At 52.9% G+C, this 17,593-nt stretch overlaps 3 protein-coding genes and 1 long non-coding RNA gene across 12 annotated transcripts in view; 1 reads left to right on the plus strand and 3 right to left on the minus strand.

Moving 5' to 3' along the window:
- The window catches only part of GCN1 (GCN1 activator of EIF2AK4), a 54,106-nt gene extending 51,675 nt beyond the window's left edge, over positions 1–2,431 (minus strand). The window contains exon 1 of the mRNA XM_055405593.2: positions 2,395–2,431. Coding sequence (XP_055261568.1) covers positions 2,395–2,412 — 18 coding nt within the window. The 5' untranslated portion in view covers positions 2,413–2,431. The remainder of the gene's footprint in view (positions 1–2,394) is intronic.
- Positions 2,432–2,487: 56 nt separating this feature from the next.
- LOC148774898 (uncharacterized) lies at positions 2,488–5,882 on the plus strand. Its single transcript, XR_016035358.1, has 2 exons — positions 2,488–2,810; positions 5,200–5,882. It is a non-coding gene; the product is annotated as an uncharacterized LOC148774898 (long non-coding RNA).
- On the minus strand, positions 3,657–7,390 carry RPLP0 (ribosomal protein lateral stalk subunit P0). Its single transcript, XM_055404349.2, has 7 exons — positions 7,322–7,390; positions 6,190–6,365; positions 6,005–6,092; positions 5,739–5,885; positions 5,446–5,631; positions 4,480–4,620; positions 3,657–3,892 (listed from the first exon to the last, which is right to left on the minus strand). Exons 1-7 carry the CDS (start codon positions 7,373–7,375, stop codon positions 3,728–3,730), a joined length of 957 nt encoding a protein of 318 aa, XP_055260324.1. The 5' UTR covers positions 7,376–7,390; the 3' UTR covers positions 3,657–3,727.
- Positions 7,391–10,578: 3,188 nt separating this feature from the next.
- The window catches only part of PXN (paxillin), a 43,249-nt gene continuing 36,234 nt past the window's right edge, over positions 10,579–17,593 (minus strand). For 3 of the 9 annotated variants that reach the window (XM_088828243.1, XM_088828245.1, XM_088828247.1), the window contains exons 8-9: positions 17,267–17,536; positions 15,273–17,077 (exon numbers count right to left, since the gene is read on the minus strand). In XM_088828243.1, coding sequence (XP_088684369.1) covers positions 15,632–17,077; positions 17,267–17,536 — 1,716 coding nt within the window. In that variant the 3' untranslated portion in view covers positions 15,273–15,631. The other 6 variants (XM_055404344.2, XM_055404342.2, XM_055404346.2 and 3 more) reach the window with 6 other exon arrangements.

Here is a 17,593-nt window from a genome sequence, read left to right on the forward strand (position 1 = left end):
TCTAAACTTTCAGGTTGGGACTTTCCTGGAGGTCTAGAGATTAAGAATCCGCCTTCCAATGCAGGCAACTAAGCCCACGCACCTTAACTAGAAAGTCAACGCGCCACAACGAAAAGATCCCACATGCCGCAAATAAGACCTGATGCAGCCGTAAATAAAATATAAGAATAAAGAAGAAAATAATTTTTTAAAAAATAGAAAAACTGAATTTCACGTTAATGTGTTCTGTCGTTGAGTCTGCTTTCGTCCACTGTGCTGAGCATTTTTGATTTGAAAACGCATGCTTCAGTTCAGAGAAAGCATGTTGAATTATTCTGTTGATGATTTCCGTGGATATTGGACCTCCTACACTTTTGTGTGGTCCTGTTTTACACTCTCCAGAGAGGAAAACTTCCAGCCTTTTGCCAAGATGGGTTCTGCAGACATGTGAACAGGGTTTTCAACCAATCCTAACTTAGCCCCTCCCCACTCACCCTCATATCCAGGGGTTAGCAGATGCCACCAATTCCCAGCAATCAGAGATTCTACAATGTAAATCAGGTTGGTTCTCAGCTTTCCGAACTGCTGGCTGAGGATCCTTTACCACTCCTCACTTTCTAGCTTCCAAAAGTTTGCTTCTGTTGTCTGCTCTGCATTCTCTCAATTCTTTTTTTTTTTCAACTTTTTACTAGTTTCAGTAAGGCTGGAGGAGATAGCAGATTTAGATGCATCTTTATATATATATATAATCTACCCTCTACCTGAAATTTCCACATAGCTGTTTTTCCATGCTAATATTCAGTTCCTGGCTACAGTTTCTCCCCCAAAGATGAAAGGGCATTTCAGGTACAAGGCTCTTCTTTTTCTTAACCAGAAAACGAATGTCACCCACTTGGGACCCTGTCAGAACACGTAACGAAGAGCACACTAAGATCCTTCAGAGAAGTCATTTGTTGGCTGAGATCAAGTGCCAAGAGTTTAAAAAGTTCACAGGTTTCTCTCTAGGGTAACACTGTCCAGGAGCACTTTCTGTGATGATGGCAATGTTCTTCTGCACTGTACGATGCAGCGATCACCAGCCACATACAGCTACCCAGGCACGGAAATGTGGCTAGTGCAACCAAAGAACTGAATTTTTAATTTCACTTAATTTTAACTAACCTAAGTAGCTAGTTGGCTATTAATTAACTCGCTCCTATACTGAACAACACTGGACAGATTTTTTTTAATATTTATTTGTCTGTGTCAGGTCTTAGTTGTGGCATAGGGGGCGCCCAGGCTCAGTTCCCCCGCAGCATGTGGGATCTTAGTTCCCAGACCAGGGGCTGAACCCGTGTCCCCTGCACTGGCAGGCGTATTTAACACCAGAAGCACCAGTTAAGTCCCAAGAAGGGTTTGCTTTTTTCATTTGAGTTTTAATGTTACACATTCAGCATGTATTCTCCCAACCCCTTTCAAAATACCCAGCAGACTATGCCTTTCTTTCCAGGATCCATCACAATAAACTTTGAACAAATTACCAGTCCCTTCCTTGTACAGGAAACTCAGGATACACACATTGTGAATAATGAAGTTAAGGGCTCAGTTTCTGGCTTCAGGGCCTTCATATCAAAATCAGTAAATCTCCTCACCCTGACACCCAAGTGAGCCAAGCTGTCCTTTTGAGAACTGTTTCATTTCCCATAATACTGTCTTTTCTCTCTAAAACACTCACAGCTACAAAGGAGGCTGGGGTGGAGGAAAAAAGTTTCCCCCCCAACACCCAAGATGACAAGACTCTTCCCAAGTTGTGACAGCTCTTTTATCTAACGCTGGACCTAACAATAACCACCAACTTACATGAAGCCCTACTTTATTTCATTGATTCCACACAACGACCCTAGGAGACAGGTATTAGTTCAGCCCCATTGTATGGATGAAAAGATCGAGACTGGACAGGATTAAGAAACTTGCCCAGCGTCTTAGAGAAACTGATCAACTAGCACTCAAACTCAGATCTGTAAGAATCCAAACACTATGCTTTAAGCTCCTGCGCGTAATAGATGTCCGAGAAATATTTGCTGAATATAAAGTTTTAAGGCATAGTTGGCGCTGGCCGAGGTTCGTGCTGGAGGGCTTCGGAGAAATGGAGCAGACTCTGAAAGGGGAACTGTGGCAACTTCAGGATCAAGAAGGGCCCGCCAAAGCCGAGGCCGGAGTCCGACTCGTCGAGCCCACGGACAGTCTGCGCCGCCCGGGCCGGGAACCAGGACGAACCCGGGACCATGAAGGGTTGGCCCGAAGCACCCCCTGGACCGCGCCCTCCGCAGCCGCCGCCCCCTAACCCGCTGCGGCAGCTGCACCAGCGGTCCGACCCGACCGCCGCCGTTCGCGCCCAGTCGCTGACCGCGTTGGCCTAGCATTCGCCCGCCTTACCTGCGTGTCCGCCGCCATCCTGCCGGCGCTGACTCCGGAACCGCTTCCGGAGCGCTTCCGGGTCACAGCGCGAGCCCACGCGGTAGGGCGAGGCTAGGAGCCGGCCCGGGCATGGGGCCTGGCGCCCCCGGGCGGGACGGTGGTCGCCGCAGGCCGGGCTTCGATTCAGGCAGCCGGAGTGGGTATCTGAGGGATAGCTGGGACTATCAAGGCCTCCCAAGGGCGCGCTTTTCGACCCCCGGGTCCCAGGGCCTTTCTCGGTCCAGCCTCGTGGAAGACGAGGGTCCCTACAGCGCCGACCCACGTGTGCGCAAGCAGGTCCGGCTCAGGTACCCCCACGTGGGCCTCTCCTGTGTGAAGGCCTACTTGTTTGCTAGAGGGGTTTCCTTGATGACAGGGGCTGAACTCCGTATCAGGTAGGCAGCGAACTCGTGTCTTATCCCATTGTTTGTACCCCAGCAGCAGTGTTCTGGAGCTGAGGGAGGAAGCTGCCCAAGGGCAACTCCTTAAACCAAGGCCACAGGCTGAGGCTAGTTTCAATTTTATTCTATATGCAAACCTGACAACTCTATCTACTTTAATATGGTCTGCACATATCAGTCCTTGTCTCTGATGTTAGCAATGGCTTTCAAACTTCTGAATGCGCATCTGCTTGGTGGCTAAGCAACTCTTTGCAGGTAGACAGACTTGTAGATAGACTTGTAGCAGGCCAGGCTCCTGTCCATGGGATTTCCTCCTCCCAGGGCATCTCCCAGACCCAGGGATTCAAACCGAGTCTCCTGCTTTGCAGGCAGATTCTTTACTGCTGAGCCACCTGGGAAGCCCTTTGGACTTCTGAGACCTGAATACAACCAGCACCTACCTCATGACCCAGTACAGAATAAGTTATATGTATGATTCACAACACCTACAGGACATTTTCTCTCTTTAAATAACGGTGGCCACTAAACTGGACCACCACCCAGCCTGAAACATCCCGGCAGCACACATCTTATTATCTCAGTACAACACTAAGCCTACTTAAACTATCTTAGAGTGACCCAGGCTTGTGGCCTGATGGTCATGCAGAAAAATTTCAGTTTAATAAACATATAGTTAACACTGGGTAGAGGCAAACTATAGGATGCTAGGAGAGCAATGTGTCACTTTCAAAGAGGACACCCAAATGTCAATTTCAAATCAAGCTGATTTTACCATGCCTTTGATTTCTAGCATACAGCACTATATAACCCTCAAATGCACAAAATGAGAAGCTCAGAGACTCGTAAGAGAAGTAAGCCTTTATTTTCTCATTTCACAAGTAATGCTGGCCCAGTTGGCTGCTTTTTGGTGATTAGTCAAAAAGACCAAATCCCATATCCTCGTCCGACTCCTCCGACTCTTCCTTTGCTTCAACCTTGGCTGGGGCTGCGGTGGCAGCCGCAGGGGCAGCAGTGGTGGCAGCAGCCACGGGGACAGCAGCCACAAATGCAGATGGATCAGCCAGGAAGGCCTTGACCTAAAGCAAGGGGAAAGTTCATGGTCAAAAGGGTCATCTTCCCACCCTACTACCCACAGCCCTTCAGCCTCTGCAGAGCTCTAGGCTTAAGGGCCCACTCCCATGTCAATGAAGCCTTCCTCTGAAGTAACCAGGCAGGAAAGCTTGCGTACAGCCTGGGGAGCTCAGGCCCGGCTCCACCCATTAAAGTATCCCTGCTTTAAATCTCTTGTAATTTCTAAAATCAAGGACACATCTCCCCTGCCTCCCAACTTCAAGTAGACAATTGGCACTCTGTAGCCAAAGGTTTCACACTTAAAAGACTGAACCAACTGCGGATCAAAACTCAAAAGAAATTTAAAAGGGGAAAAAAAGGTCCAGAAACTTGAATTTGCTGTACTGTAGCAATTATCTACACTCAAGTTACATTTTATTTATAACCATTTCCAGAACATTCAAACTGGATTAGGTATTGTAAGTAACCTAGAAATGATGTAACCTAACTAACACCATTTTACCCTATGACAGACTTGAGCACTCATGGATTTTGGTATCCATGATGGAGGCACAACTATATTCTTGTTGTGGTCCTGGTGGGGTCTCTGTACCTTTTCAGCAAGTGGGAAGGTGTAATCAGTCTCCACAGACAAAGCCAGGACCCGCTTGTACCCATTGATGATAGAATGGGGTACAGATGCAACAGTTGGGTAACCAATCTGCAGGCATACGCTGGCAACATTGCGGACACCCTGTGGAAGGAGGAAAAAAATTCACTTTAGGTCTTCAGGTGTGATGTCTTAAGACAGTGAAGCAAGGCTCAACAGCACAAGATTTGCTCGGCTAGTATCTCAGTCTCACACAGCACACTTCGCCTCACACCACATGCTTCTGGCAGTGAAACTCAGACCCAGTTTAATTTACAAATGCTTTTTGCCCTTATTCTCAACAAGGGTGTTCCCTATACCATAATGATGGTATTTACTTCAAAAGCCACTGTTTTGTAAAAATATATAGTCACGGCGTTCTGAGAAAAACGTTAGTTCCAAATGTGAATTTCATCCACTACTGAGATTTCCAAAAGTAACCAGAGTTAAGAGTGTATGTAATTACAATTGTCTATCTGTCCAAAATAAAGGGAATTATATATCCCATCACTTTATTTGTTAAGAGGGTTTATTAGTGGCAACAATTAAGCAAGACAGGATGGGATGAGAGTCCATTCTCCCAAGATAGTAGGGTACTTGGCAACACTGTGTATTAATTACCTCATGTTTCTCATCCCTCTTAGACTGACTCACTGACACTCAAACTCTCACATCTTATTGCAGGTCCTAAAATGCCAGCCCTGTGTGCCCAGCACTGTTTCAAGGCCTTACACTCATTCACTCATTAGCTCCTTCAACGATCCTTTATTGTCATTGCCATTTTAAGGATGAGGAAACTGAAGTAGAGATGAAACAACTGTTCCCGGTCATTACACTGCTAGTCAGCTGCACTGCCAAGATCCAGCTGAAGCCAGACAAGCTCTCAACTATTAATGAGAACGGAAGGGCCTGGAATGGGCCCTCAGGTACCTCCAGGAAACGGGAATGCAGAGTTTCCTCTGTGATGTCGAGCACTTCAGGGTTGTAGATGCTGCCATTGTCAAACACCTGCTGGATGACCAGCCCGAAGGAGAAGGGGGAGATGTTCAGCATGTTCAGCAGTGTGGCTTCACTGGCGCCCACCTTATCTCCGGTCTTAATCAGCTGCACATCGCTCTGAAGAACAAGGGAGTTGGCAGTTAAGCCCTGGACGTCTGGCAGGTCAGAGGCCACCGAGTCCCCGCCGCTGGCCCAGCTAGCACTGGCAAGCCAGGTCCACTCACCAGGATTTCAATCGTGCCCCTGGAGATCTTAGTGGTGATGCCTAAAGCCTGGAAGAAGGAGGTCTTCTCGGGCCCCAGACCAGTGTTCTGGGCTGGCACAGTGACTTCGCATGGCGCTATGGCACCAGCACGGGCGGCAGCTGGCACCTGAGCAAACAGGGAAAAAAAATGTCAACAGTGAGATGTCTTCTCTTCAGACAGTTTTGTTGCTTTTCAGGAGCCAAATGAATGATAAGGTCTCTCCAGTCAACTTGATTCTCCCTTACCTTGTTGGCCAGCAGCATGTCCCTGATCTCAGTGAGGTCCTCCTTGGTGAACACGAAGCCCACATTCCCCCGGATGTGAGGCAACAGTCTGCAAAGAGAAGTTGACAGGAGAAGGTCACATTTCAGCACCGCTCCTCTCCAGGAAGAGGCAGGAGGGCACTGACAGGGACGACAAAGACACGGACTTCTCCAGAGCCGGGTTGTTTTCCAGATGCCCCCGGATGGCCTTGCGCATCATCGTGTTCTTGCCCATCAGCACCACAGCTTTCCCACGGAGGGACATGCGGATCTGCTGCATCTGCTTGGAGCCCACGTTGTCTGCTCCCACAATGAAGCATTTTGGATAATCATCCAGAAGTTGCTACAGAAACAAGCCGAAAATAAGCAGTGTTTCACAGGAGGAAAGAGGGAAAAGGTTAAGAGAAACCAAATCCTGCAATCACCAGCATCCATCTCACTCCCTTTCCTCTAAGCTTTTGAAATGACAGCGATTGGGACAGCTCCTCCTCCTATCAGCCACCTGAGTTAACACCAGTTTTGTCAAAGATTTGCTTGTTGAGTATAAACGGTGACTGTTTCTACAGTAAATTAAAAAAAAAACTTAATTATAACTTTTGCTCTTTCCCCAATTATAAGGCATGTTTGATTCACTAAATGACTGCCTTAACAGAAAAAAAACATACAGTTCCAAGTAAAGTCAGATTTACAGCAGTCAAAATACAACATAAAAGTACAATTAAATAGTAACTTGTAGGACCTAGATTGTGTGTGTATATAATTATTTTACAAAGTTTTTTGTTCAACTGAAAACCTGCATGATAAATGAGGAAGAACGGGAAAAACTAAACTCCACAACGCATCCTAAGGCTTGAAGAGCAGCATGATCAGCATTTCTGGTCAGGGAAGACCCAACTCAAGGCCATCTAAATGAAAGAACTCACATAGTTTCTTGACTGACAGGCTCTAAATAGGCAACAACTTGCTCCATTATAATGAGTCACTCATTGCCTCAGACCTTCTCAAAGACGGAGATAGGGCAGTAAAATTAGGATGAGTGCTATTTGAACCTCGACAGACTTGGGCTTGAATGCTCTTCACCTCAAGAGCCACTTCACCTGCCTGAGTCTGTTTATCTGCAACACTGGGAGGAGGAAGGGCATGGATCTCAGGAAATTGTGAAAATTAAATGAAATGTGCCTAAAACGACCTAATGTGGTAGCTAGCGAGTAGGCCCTCAGTACATGGCAGCTGACTGTCCCCATTAGTGCCTGGGCCCGAGGCAGCACCGTGGGCGGCTGGGGCCTACCCCAAACTTACGATGATCTTAAGGAAGTAGTTGGACTTCCAGGTCGCCCTGTCTTCCCTGGGCATCACGGCGGTGCGTCAGGGATTGCCACGCAGGGTTTAAAGACGATGTCACTGAGGAGAGAAGAGGAGCTCAAGCCACCCCGACACGCGTCCCCACAGCACGGCGGGCTCCAAGCCCAGGGCACACGCGGAGTAGGCCACGCGCGGGCGCCCGCCGCCCCGAGCCGGGGCTGCACCTGTCGCGGCGGCCTCCGCCGCACCCCCAAACCAAAAGACCGGACCCCGTGGTCCCCAAGAGCCCCCAAAAGAACCCCCAAGGATCCCCATCCTTCCCGCCACAGTTGCCGGTGCGACCGCAGCCAGACGGACCAACCTCACACGAGGACGCCTGGCGAGAGGAGGGCCGCGCCGCGGCGGGCATCTTTTATAGATGAGCGAAGCAGCCAATCAGAATCCACGGGCAGAGCCCACCGCCTACTGGCTGGCGCCAACGTCTGCTGAAGAAATCGGATAGATGCAGGCAGCCATTGGGTAGCATCCCTGCCACTCCAACCAACAGGAAGCTGCTTTTAAACGAGGTAGTTAAGGAGGGCACTGCTGTGTGCTGGAGGCGCTTTCTCAGAGCTTCTGCCCTCTGCCGGGTTGGAGGCGCTGCCGTGTAGTGTTAGCGTTTGCACGCTGAGTTCACGTTTCCTTTGGTCACCTGGCCAAGTCGCAACTACAGAGTATGACGTTGAGAAAGAACTCTCGTGCTTTAGAAACAGGATGGTCTCTCGTCTCCTCTACAGTTTGTTCTTCCCCCTATCGAAACAAAAGGATCCTTTAAACCTAAATCGGATCACTTCCTCCTCTGCTCACAATACTTTCGAGTCTCTCCATTTCCCTCCCGGTAAAAAACCTAAAGCGTAAATGGCCTGCCTACAAGGCTCTGCATGATCTGTTCCCCACCTCCACCCCATTATCTATCTCATCACCGATTTGCCTACTGACTCATTTCCTCCCAGCTGGGTGACGCTTTCATTTCAAGGCTCGTGCACACTCTATTCCCTCTTCCTAGAGAGGCTTCTTGCCGGTATCCACACCTCTATCGCGTCTTGGCTCAATGATCACCTGCTGGAGGCCTACCCTGATTGCCCTATTCAAAATTACCCCAAAAACCACTCCCACTTCCCTCTTCCTCCGGTTTAACTTTTTGGTAGCACTTCCACCTAGTAACACACTAAAATAATTTCTCTCTCTCTGCCATGAGCCTGGCACCTATGGGCATATAATAAATAGAGTTTGCAGTCAGATAACCTGAATTCATATCCTTATTCTGTCACTTGCTAGGTTGGTCATCTTAGGAGGTGATTTCACCTTGCTGACCCTCTCTCTCCCTATCTGTAAAATGAGGATAATAATATTCACACCCCATGAGGATTACGTGAGGTATGTGTTAATACAGTTCCCGGAATGTAGGAGGAAATCACTTAATGTCAACATATTTTATTACACTTTCATTCTACATTTATTTGAACAATTGTGCTATATCCTTAAATATGTTTTTAATGAATAAGCTTAGATCCTAGGGTGGGTGGTTCTCCTCAACTCCATCTTTTTAATTTGACCAAGTTAGAAACCCTGGTATTTTGTTTTCAAGCCTCCTGATGATGAGCCTGTATAGACAACTGCTGGAGTCCATTACTGCTAAGATTTCTTTTTAGTGACAGGGTATTACTGCATGCTCAGCATTGTACTAAGTACTTTGCGCACATTACCACTGTTCATCTTTGCAACAAACCCCCAAGGAGATACAGTATTAGTACCATTTTACTGGTAAGAAAATTCAGAGGTTAAATAATTCACCCAAGTCCCTCAGCTGGTAAGTGATGGCTTCAGAACCAAAATCTAAAAGCAAGTTCAAAGCAGCACGTGAGTCTCACTATGCTATACAGTACCTTCCAAACCCTAAGGCTGTCTTCCTTCAAATGCACTTTTGCAAGGATATACATACTGACATATTAACTTCCCAAGGACATCCTGCCTCTGATGATATTATCTCTAAATGTAGTACATCAATATAATGGAATACCGTGAAGCCATTAAAAAATGATGCCCATCTCTATTTATTGACATGGGAAAACATAAAGTACAGTTGAGTGAGCCAGTTACAATGAAGTGGACCATGTTCATTTACATAAGTCCAACATGAGAGGGAAATATGATCTTTGGGTGAGGGGTGAAGGTAATTTTCACTTCTGAGCTCAATGCGAAATGGTCAAGGTTCAGACTTGAAATCGACATGTGGCTTTTGGAGGACCATTCCAAACAACAGGGAGACTGCAAAGCTACAAAACTATCCAGGAAGCTTGCAAAGGTCAAGGACCAGAGTTATGGCTCTGAGAAGAGCCAAGGAGGAAGCATGCAAGCAAATACAGACATGACCACCAGGGGGCAGTCGAGACCCATCCTGACTATTAAGTCAGTTCAGTTCAGTCGCTCAGTCGTGTCCGGCTCTTTGCGACCCCAGGGACTGCAGCACGCCAGGCCTCCCTGTCCATCACCAACTCCCAGAGTTTATTCAGACTCATGTCCATCAAGTCAGTGATGCCATCCAACCATCTAATCCTCTGTCGCCCCTTCTCCTCCTGCCCTCAATCTTTCCCAGCATCAGCGTCTTTTCAAATGTCAGTTCTTTGCATCAGGTGGACAAAGTATTGGAGCTTCAGCTTCAGCATCAGTCCTTGCAATGAATATTCAGGACTGACCTCCTTTAGGATGGACTGGTTGGATCTCCCTGCAGTCCAAGGGACTCTCAAGAGTCTTCTCCAACACCACGGTTCAAAAGCATCAATTCTTCAGCACTCAGCTTTCTTTATAGTCCAACTCTCACATCCACTTTCAACAAGGAAGGTTCTACACTCAAGGTATGGTGCCAGAACTAGGGGGCAGTGGTGGTGTGTCTGGTCAACATAAGAACAGAGACAAGCCCTGGGTTCACAGCCTGTCTCTGTGCTCGTTCACAGGATATCGGTTCTCTCTGAACCTTTTCCCATCCGTGAGTGTGAGGCCACACCCCTGTGCCCATGGGAGGCAACCCATGGCAAACTGCAGTGGGTAAGGAAGCCAGGAGGCCCACAAGTGCCCCGGGAGGGCTTTGGCCTTCACGGAAGTGAACTTCAGTGACTGACCCTCAAACTGTGGTGCTTGTGAGTCTGGGGAGAGCTTGGTCTCTTCTGGGGCTGAGCTGTTCATCTCGGACCACAAAGAAATGGCACTAGCACCAGTGAAAATAATGGCAAACTTTATTGGCATAAATCACAGGAATTAAAATGGGAAAAAGCCAGGTTATAAATTTACAGAGGAAAAAAAAATTAAAAATCAAATCATCGAATAACCATCGACCCAGAGGGTAGAACCTCTGGAAGCCCCAGATCCTCTAGGGGAGGGGTCTGGGGTGGGTCACTGTAAACAGAGCAATAAGGCCTATGGGTAGAAGTGGAGACATCAGACCTGTGGCAGGGCCTGGCCGACCTCAGCAGACCCAAGCTGCTCCCAGCCCCATCTCCAAGGAGGGACCCCCGTCCCCTCTTGAGAGGCCCAGCACACCCAGCCTCTGACGAGGTTAGCGGGGCGGGTCTGGCTCGTTCTCACTTAAGACCCCACTGGGCCCCCTGTTCCACTGACCCGGATCCCCAGCCCTGCCTGTCTCATCCTCAGGGGGCTTCCTGTTGCTTCAGTGGGATCCTGTCCCTCCGCCCAGAATCCTATCAGGTCCCCAGGCAATAGCCTGGGTGGGCTCTCTCCAGGGAAGGCAGGAAGTTTGGGGAAGGGACACACCCAGTGGAATCAAGACTGTCAAAATCAGATCCCGGCTTTCCGGAGGAGGCAGAAGGACGGGCCCCAGAGTAGCCGTGGGGAGGCCGAGAATGTTCTCTTTGTGGCCAGAAAGCTCACAGGGGCGTGGATGCTCCTAACGGCTCACACAGGGAAACGGCACCCCCAGAGTGGACGTCCCCCTCTCTCCCCGCTCAGAAATGGGACACATGAGATTCGGAATTCTTGGCCCCAGAGGGCAAGACACCCTTCAGGTGGGTTTCAGTGAAGAGCTTGCTGGCCTGGGGAGTAAGGAAAGGGGTTCAAAATACAGCAGTTTATAAAAACAGTCCCGGTGAGCTGTGAAGTTAAAGATGGGGAGTCAACAGAGCCGCTCCCCGTTCACCTGCTCGTGCTAAGAAAAAAATAAAATACGAATTGCTTCCCCGCCCCAAGCCCTCAGTACAAGGCAGGCCCAGCGTATCCCGCAGCCACAGTGGAGCACACGGGCTGGCAGGGGAGGGTTACAAAAGGAGACGTCCGTGAAATCTCTTCAAAGTCGTGTTTCCATATAGAGAAGTAAAAGCAACTCGGACGATACGAATTCAAACCTCAGTGTAGAAAACTATCAAAGTCGGTACAGTGTCCGGGCAACAGGGTGACGCTCACCACCTCACACCGTCCCAGGAGATGGAGGAACTGACTAGAAAACATTATTGCTGGAGAGGCCTTTTTCAGTAGAACCAAAGCAGTTGTGGGGGGGCGGGGGGCAGGTGTTGGGCACAGCTGCCCAGGCCTGGGGAGACGGGAAGGGCAGGAGGCACACGAGGACCCTTCCATGGCCCCATGGGCACGTCCACCCTTGGGTGGATGGGTGGGTGGATGGGGTAGTTGGATGCTGGCATTGTCTGGGGGGAGCTGGGTCCCCCCAGTACTCAGAACAAGGCTGACGAGGTTGGAGTTGGGGATAGGATGCATAGAGGCCCCCGTCTGACCCTACCTGCCCTCCCCCTCCCCGGCTCCACTGCCAAAATACGAGTAAGAGATGGCTCCAGTGTGGGGTGCTGGCTTGGCCAAGCGGGCCTCCGCCTCGGGGCAGGGTGACGGGCTGGCAGCCTGGGGGAGCCTCCAGAGGAGGAAGGCGCCCCAGAGGCCCTGGCAGGGGGCAGAAGCAGGCAGGACCCCTCAGGGCCCTCTCGTCACTGCCCAGGACGTGGTTCCAGTTTCAGCCGGGTTGGCCCCTTCGCCACCGCCCCCCGGGCCCCCCGGGACGAGGCCTCTGGGTCCCAGCAGCAGTGAGGAGGCAGGGCCGGGGAAGGGGCCACAGGCAGGGGCGAGGGTGCCTAGCAGAAGAGCTTGAGGAAGCAGTTCTGACAGTAAGGCTTGTCGTTCTGCTCCTTGAAGGTGCCCTTGTTGAGCTGCTTCAGGCAGAAGGCACAGACGAAGTGCTCCGGGTGGAACTTCTTGGCCATGGCAGTGATGCAGCGGCCGGTGATGGGCTTCTGGCAGCCCGAGCACAGCGAGCCCCGCCGTTCGTGGTAGTGAGCCTCGCAGTAGGGCTGCCCCTCGTGCTCGAAGAAGCTGCCATGGACGAACGGCGTGAAGCACTCCTGGAGACAGAGGACGGGCGGGGGTGGTCAGGCTGGGGGGCTGGGGGCCGAGGCAGCTCCTGTTTTTGCGGTTTAGTCCCTCAAGTCATGTCTAACTCTTTTGTGACCCCACAGACTGTAGACCACCAGGCTCCTCTGTCCATGGGATCCTCCAGACAAGAATACTGGAGTGGGGTGCCATTTCCTTCTCCAGAGGATCTTTCTGACCCGGGGTTCGAACCCACATCTCCTGCACTGGCAGGCAGATTGTTTACCACTGAGCCACCAGGGAAGCCCGCTAAGTTGCACTGCCTGGATTCAAACACAGGTCTGACTCCTGGGCACTGCAGCACGTGTGCCCAGAAACCCTGGCATCAGAAAAAGAAAAAGGGTTCCGAGGTCAAAGTCCGCATCCTAGATTCCCACTTATAGAGATCTGCAGGCACCCTCAGGTATTAAAGGCTCTGAGAAGTCCTGCGATGAACAGTGTTCCTCAAACTTACTTGATCAGGGGACCCCTGCTGGAACCCTCATAACATCTGGGGGCCATCACCCCCCAGAATGCAGTCTGGAAACCATCCTCCATTGTCCGCCAAGGCTGCTGAAGTCTTGTTACTTCATTTCACTCTCACACCCCCTTGTCCTGGACACGGCCTGACCTGGGGCGGCTGCACAGGTCTGCCTTGCTCTCGTTTCTCACAGCCCCTGCACAAGCCCTGGTCCAGGACCGACTGCGCTTGAGGCAGTGCGCTGCCTACCTTCCCACCTGATCAAGAACCTCAAGCGGGCCCTGTAAGTTGGATTCAGAAAGCACAGGGAGGCAGTCACTTCTTCCCGCAACAGCCCACTCAGTCCCTCCAGAGGAAGTGATGGGGGCTCCTTACCCGACACACAAAGCACTCAGGGTGCCAGAGGGTGTTGAGGGCCGAGATGTAGTTCTCCAGGATGGCCCGGGCGCAGCCGCCACACTTGGGTGCGAACATGTCAAAGTAATCCTTCCGGCAGTAGGCCTTGCCGTCTTTTTCGTGGAACCCTGAGGGGCGGGGGTTGGGGAGCAGGTTAGGCTTCAGATAAGGGCCGCCCTGACTCAGCAAGCGCTCCCACCCCGCCCCAGCCCGCCTCCCTGAGGCTCAGTACCTTCAGGCCCAAAGAAGGCTCCACACTGGGCACAGAAGAAGTGCTCGGGGTGCCACGTCCGATCGAGGGCTGTCACCACTTTCTGTGAAAGCCAAGTGTGCGGCCCAGCTGAGCGGCTGGCCCGTGGGACAGAATCCCCCCACCCCCGACTGAGAGAGACCCACAGGCCAGGGTGTCCTTTCCGCCTCCCTCCACGCCCACCCCCGGTCAAGGAAGGAGCGTGACGCTCCCCAGACGGGGGTCTCGCCCAGCTGTGCTCTGAACACCACTGAGAATTCCGATTTACTGAAAAGTATGTGACACGCCAGATAGGCTCTGTCTCCCGTAATCCTCACAGACAGTTGAGGTCATAGGTTCTACTGGGCCACCCATCTTGTAAGTATAGACACGGAGGCCCAGAGAGGCTAGGCATTTCCCTAACGTCACACAGAGGAAGAGTGAGGGAGCCCGCACTCCACCCCACCTATCCTCGGCAGATGGGAGTAGGGAATTGCTGCTTGATGGGTGTCAGGATGGGCCGGGCTTCAGGCTAGAGGGTGAACCCCAGGCTCCCAGCTGCGCGGCCTCCCCAGGCCTCGGCCGGCCCCCAGCCAACCAGCACCCACATCCAGAATGGGCCCGTTGCAGTAGTAGCAGCGCGGAGAGAAGAGGTTGTGATAGTCCTTTTCACAGTAGGGCTGTCCATCCCGCTCGAAGAAGTTCCGGGAGCCGATCTCCTCCTGGCAGTGGGTGCAGACGAAGTGCTCGGGGTGCCACGTCTTCCCCATGGCCGTCACCACCTGATGAGGGCGGGGGGGGGGGGCCAGGGATGCGGTTCAGGACACGGCCCTGCCCGCCTCCCCCGGCACCACGCCTCCTGCACCCCCCGGCCCCGCCCCCCCATCACCTGCCCCGCGCCCCCCATCACCTGCCCCGCGATCGGCTTTTTGCAGGCCCCGCAGACCCCCTTGGCGACCGTGGCGACCCCCAGTTTGTTCAGGTCAGACTGCAGGCTCCCCAGCATGCTGTCCAGCTGGCTCCCGGGCTTTGGGGGACCTCCTGGGGGAGAGCTGCTCCCCGTCTTCCCCTGGGCCATGAACTGCAGACAGGGAGAGAAGGCGGGTCAGGACTCCTGGGCCCCAGGGGCGGGGACTTGCTGCCACAGAGGGCGTCTCTCCCTCCTGGATAGACAGGCTGAGGCGGAAGTGCAGCCCCTGCAGGGGCCTTGGAAGCCCTCAGGTGGGAACAGTCTCCACAATGCATCCAGGGGTCCCAGGGGCTCACGGTGGGCCTGACCGGGCCCCGGAACACACCGCAAACAGGACCTGCAGCCCCAGCCTCGGCACTGACCCCTCCCGCGTCCTGCCCTTCGGGGCCACTCTGCCTGCCGTTCAGAGGCCAGCCAGCCGCCCAGCACAGCTCGCCATCCACTCTGTGTTCCAGGCCCTGGATCTTAGGGGAGGAAACGAGAAGAAAGGTTGCTTTTATTTTTTTTTTAATTAAAAAAGGAATAAGAGAACTTGTCACTAGACAGTGTCAAAAAAGGGACTTCAGGATGAGATAAGAGAATGGATTTTCCCCCTACTGGCAGTAACCAAACTCAGGAGAAAAAGTCTACAGAAAAACCACCAGGAGACGGGTCCGGAAGAGACAAGAGGGGGAGGAAGGCAACCCCGCCAAAGGCGCGGGGCTGGGGGCGGAGGTCAGCGGCCTTGCCAGGTACCAGGCCTGGGGCTGCAGGGGACACAGGCTGGGTTTTCCTTCTGAAGACCGCATCCTCAGAGGAAGCCTGGGGCAGGACCAAGGGGCGGCTGACACCTCAGGGGAGGGGAGCGAGCGTGGACATTGGGTGAAGTGAGGGTCCAGGGTCAAAGCCAAGCCCAAGGAAGGGCTGTGGTACCCCGCAGATAACCTTGTGGATGGAGGAACAGGGGTGGGTGTGTGTGTGTATGGAGGAATGGATGGGTGTGTGTGGGTGTGTGGGTGTATGTGTATGGAGGAACAGGAGTGTGTGTGTGTGTGTGGATGAAGGAACAGGGGTGTGTGTGTGTGTGTGTGTGTGTATGGAGGAACAGGGGTGTGTGTGTATGGAGGAATAGGTGTATGTGTGTGGGGGTGTGTGTGTGTATGGAGGAACAGGGGTGAGTGTGTGTGTGGATGAAGGAACAGGGGTGGGGGTGTGTGTGTGTGTGTATGGAGGAACAGGGGTGTGTGTGTGTGTGTGTGTATGGAGGAATGGGTGTATGTGTGTGGGGGTGTGTGTGTGTATGGAGGAATGGGTGTATGTGTGTGGGGGTGTGTGTGTGTATGGAGGAACAGGGTGTGTGTGTGTGGATGAAGGAACAGGGGTGGGGGTATGTGTGTGTGTGTGTATGGAGGAACAGGGGTGTGTGTGTGTGTGTGTGTGTGTGTGTGTGTATGGAGGAATGGGTGTATGTGTGTGGGGGGGTGTGTGTGTATGGAGGAATGGGTGTATGTGTGTGGGGGTGTGTGTGTGTATGGAGGAACAGGGGTGTGTGTGTGGATGAAGGAACAGGGGTGGGGGTGTGTGTGTGTGTGTGTGTATGGAGGAACAGGGGTGGGTGTGTGTGTGTGTATGGAGGAATGGGTGTATGTGTGTGGGGGTGTGTGTGTGTATGGAGGAACAGGGGTGTGTGTGTGTGTGGATGAAGGAACAGGGGTGGGTGTGTGTGTGTGTGTGTGTATGGAGGAACAGGGGTGTGTGTGTGTGTGTGTGTATGGAGGAACAGGGGTGGGTGTGTGTGTGTATGGAGGAATGGGTGTGTGTGTGTGGGTGTGTATGGAGGAACATGGGTGAGTGTGTGTGTGGATGAAGGAACAGGGGTGTGGGTGTGTGTAGAGGAACAGGTGTGTGTGTGTGCGCGCACAGTGTGGGGATACCACTGGAGCATAAGGACAGGCACAGGTGGGCCCGGGGCCCCGGGAGGCCTGCCTGCATTGGGGGGAAGAGCGGATCCTCGTCGGTCTGGCAGCCTATGGACCTCACGGAGCAGGGTGCAGCAACGCGCGGGGCAGGGCCCTGCACGCCGACTCCCCATGGCCCCGTCCCAGTGCTCTGGACCCCGGAGGGGCCGCAGGGGAGAGCGGGGGTCCCTGGGGCGGAGGGGGTGGGTGGGCGAGGAGAGTCACTGGCCCAGGAGGCATCTTTGCGGTGCTGCAGCAGAGGGCTGGGAGGAGGAAGAGGAGAAGGCAGTACAGAGAAGGTTCTCCGCAGGGGAATAGGAGAGCCAGGAGGGAAGACGACCTGGGAGGGAGAGAAGAGGGACAGGGATAAGGACAGATGACGGTGGAGGAGACAGTGGCTCGGCGGGCGGGGGCTCCCAGGGGCCCTCCACTCTCGGCATCAGGGGTGAGGCCGGCCTCGCCAGGACACAGGACGCGCCCCACCCCACCCACCCCACCCCCCTGCCCTCTGGCCGGGGAACCTGCTCACCACCTTCTCCACCAGCTGCCCCCCAGCCCGCCTCCCACGCGGCTGCACGGTGATGACGACGCCCTCAGCCAGCCAGTCCTCGGTGGAGGCCCCTGCGGCCTCCTCTGCCTCTGGCTGGATGCCCAGCCGACCCTGCAGCTCTGCGATGAGCCGCTCCTGGGATGGGGTCCTGCTTAGGGTGGCAGGGTCCAGCCGGCGGCGAGGGGAGGGCTCTCGGGACATGGGGTGAGCGTGGCCGGTCTCCCGGCTCCTCCTGATCACCGAGCGAATCTAGGGAGGAGGCACGCTGTCACAGGCCACTCTGGGCTCAGCAGAGGAGGCTTAGTC

This window comes from Moschus berezovskii, chromosome 19 (assembly GCF_049115385.1).
Source record: "Moschus berezovskii isolate FMDL1 chromosome 19, NW_MosBer_1.0, whole genome shotgun sequence".
Lineage (NCBI taxonomy): Eukaryota > Metazoa > Chordata > Mammalia > Artiodactyla > Moschidae > Moschus > Moschus berezovskii.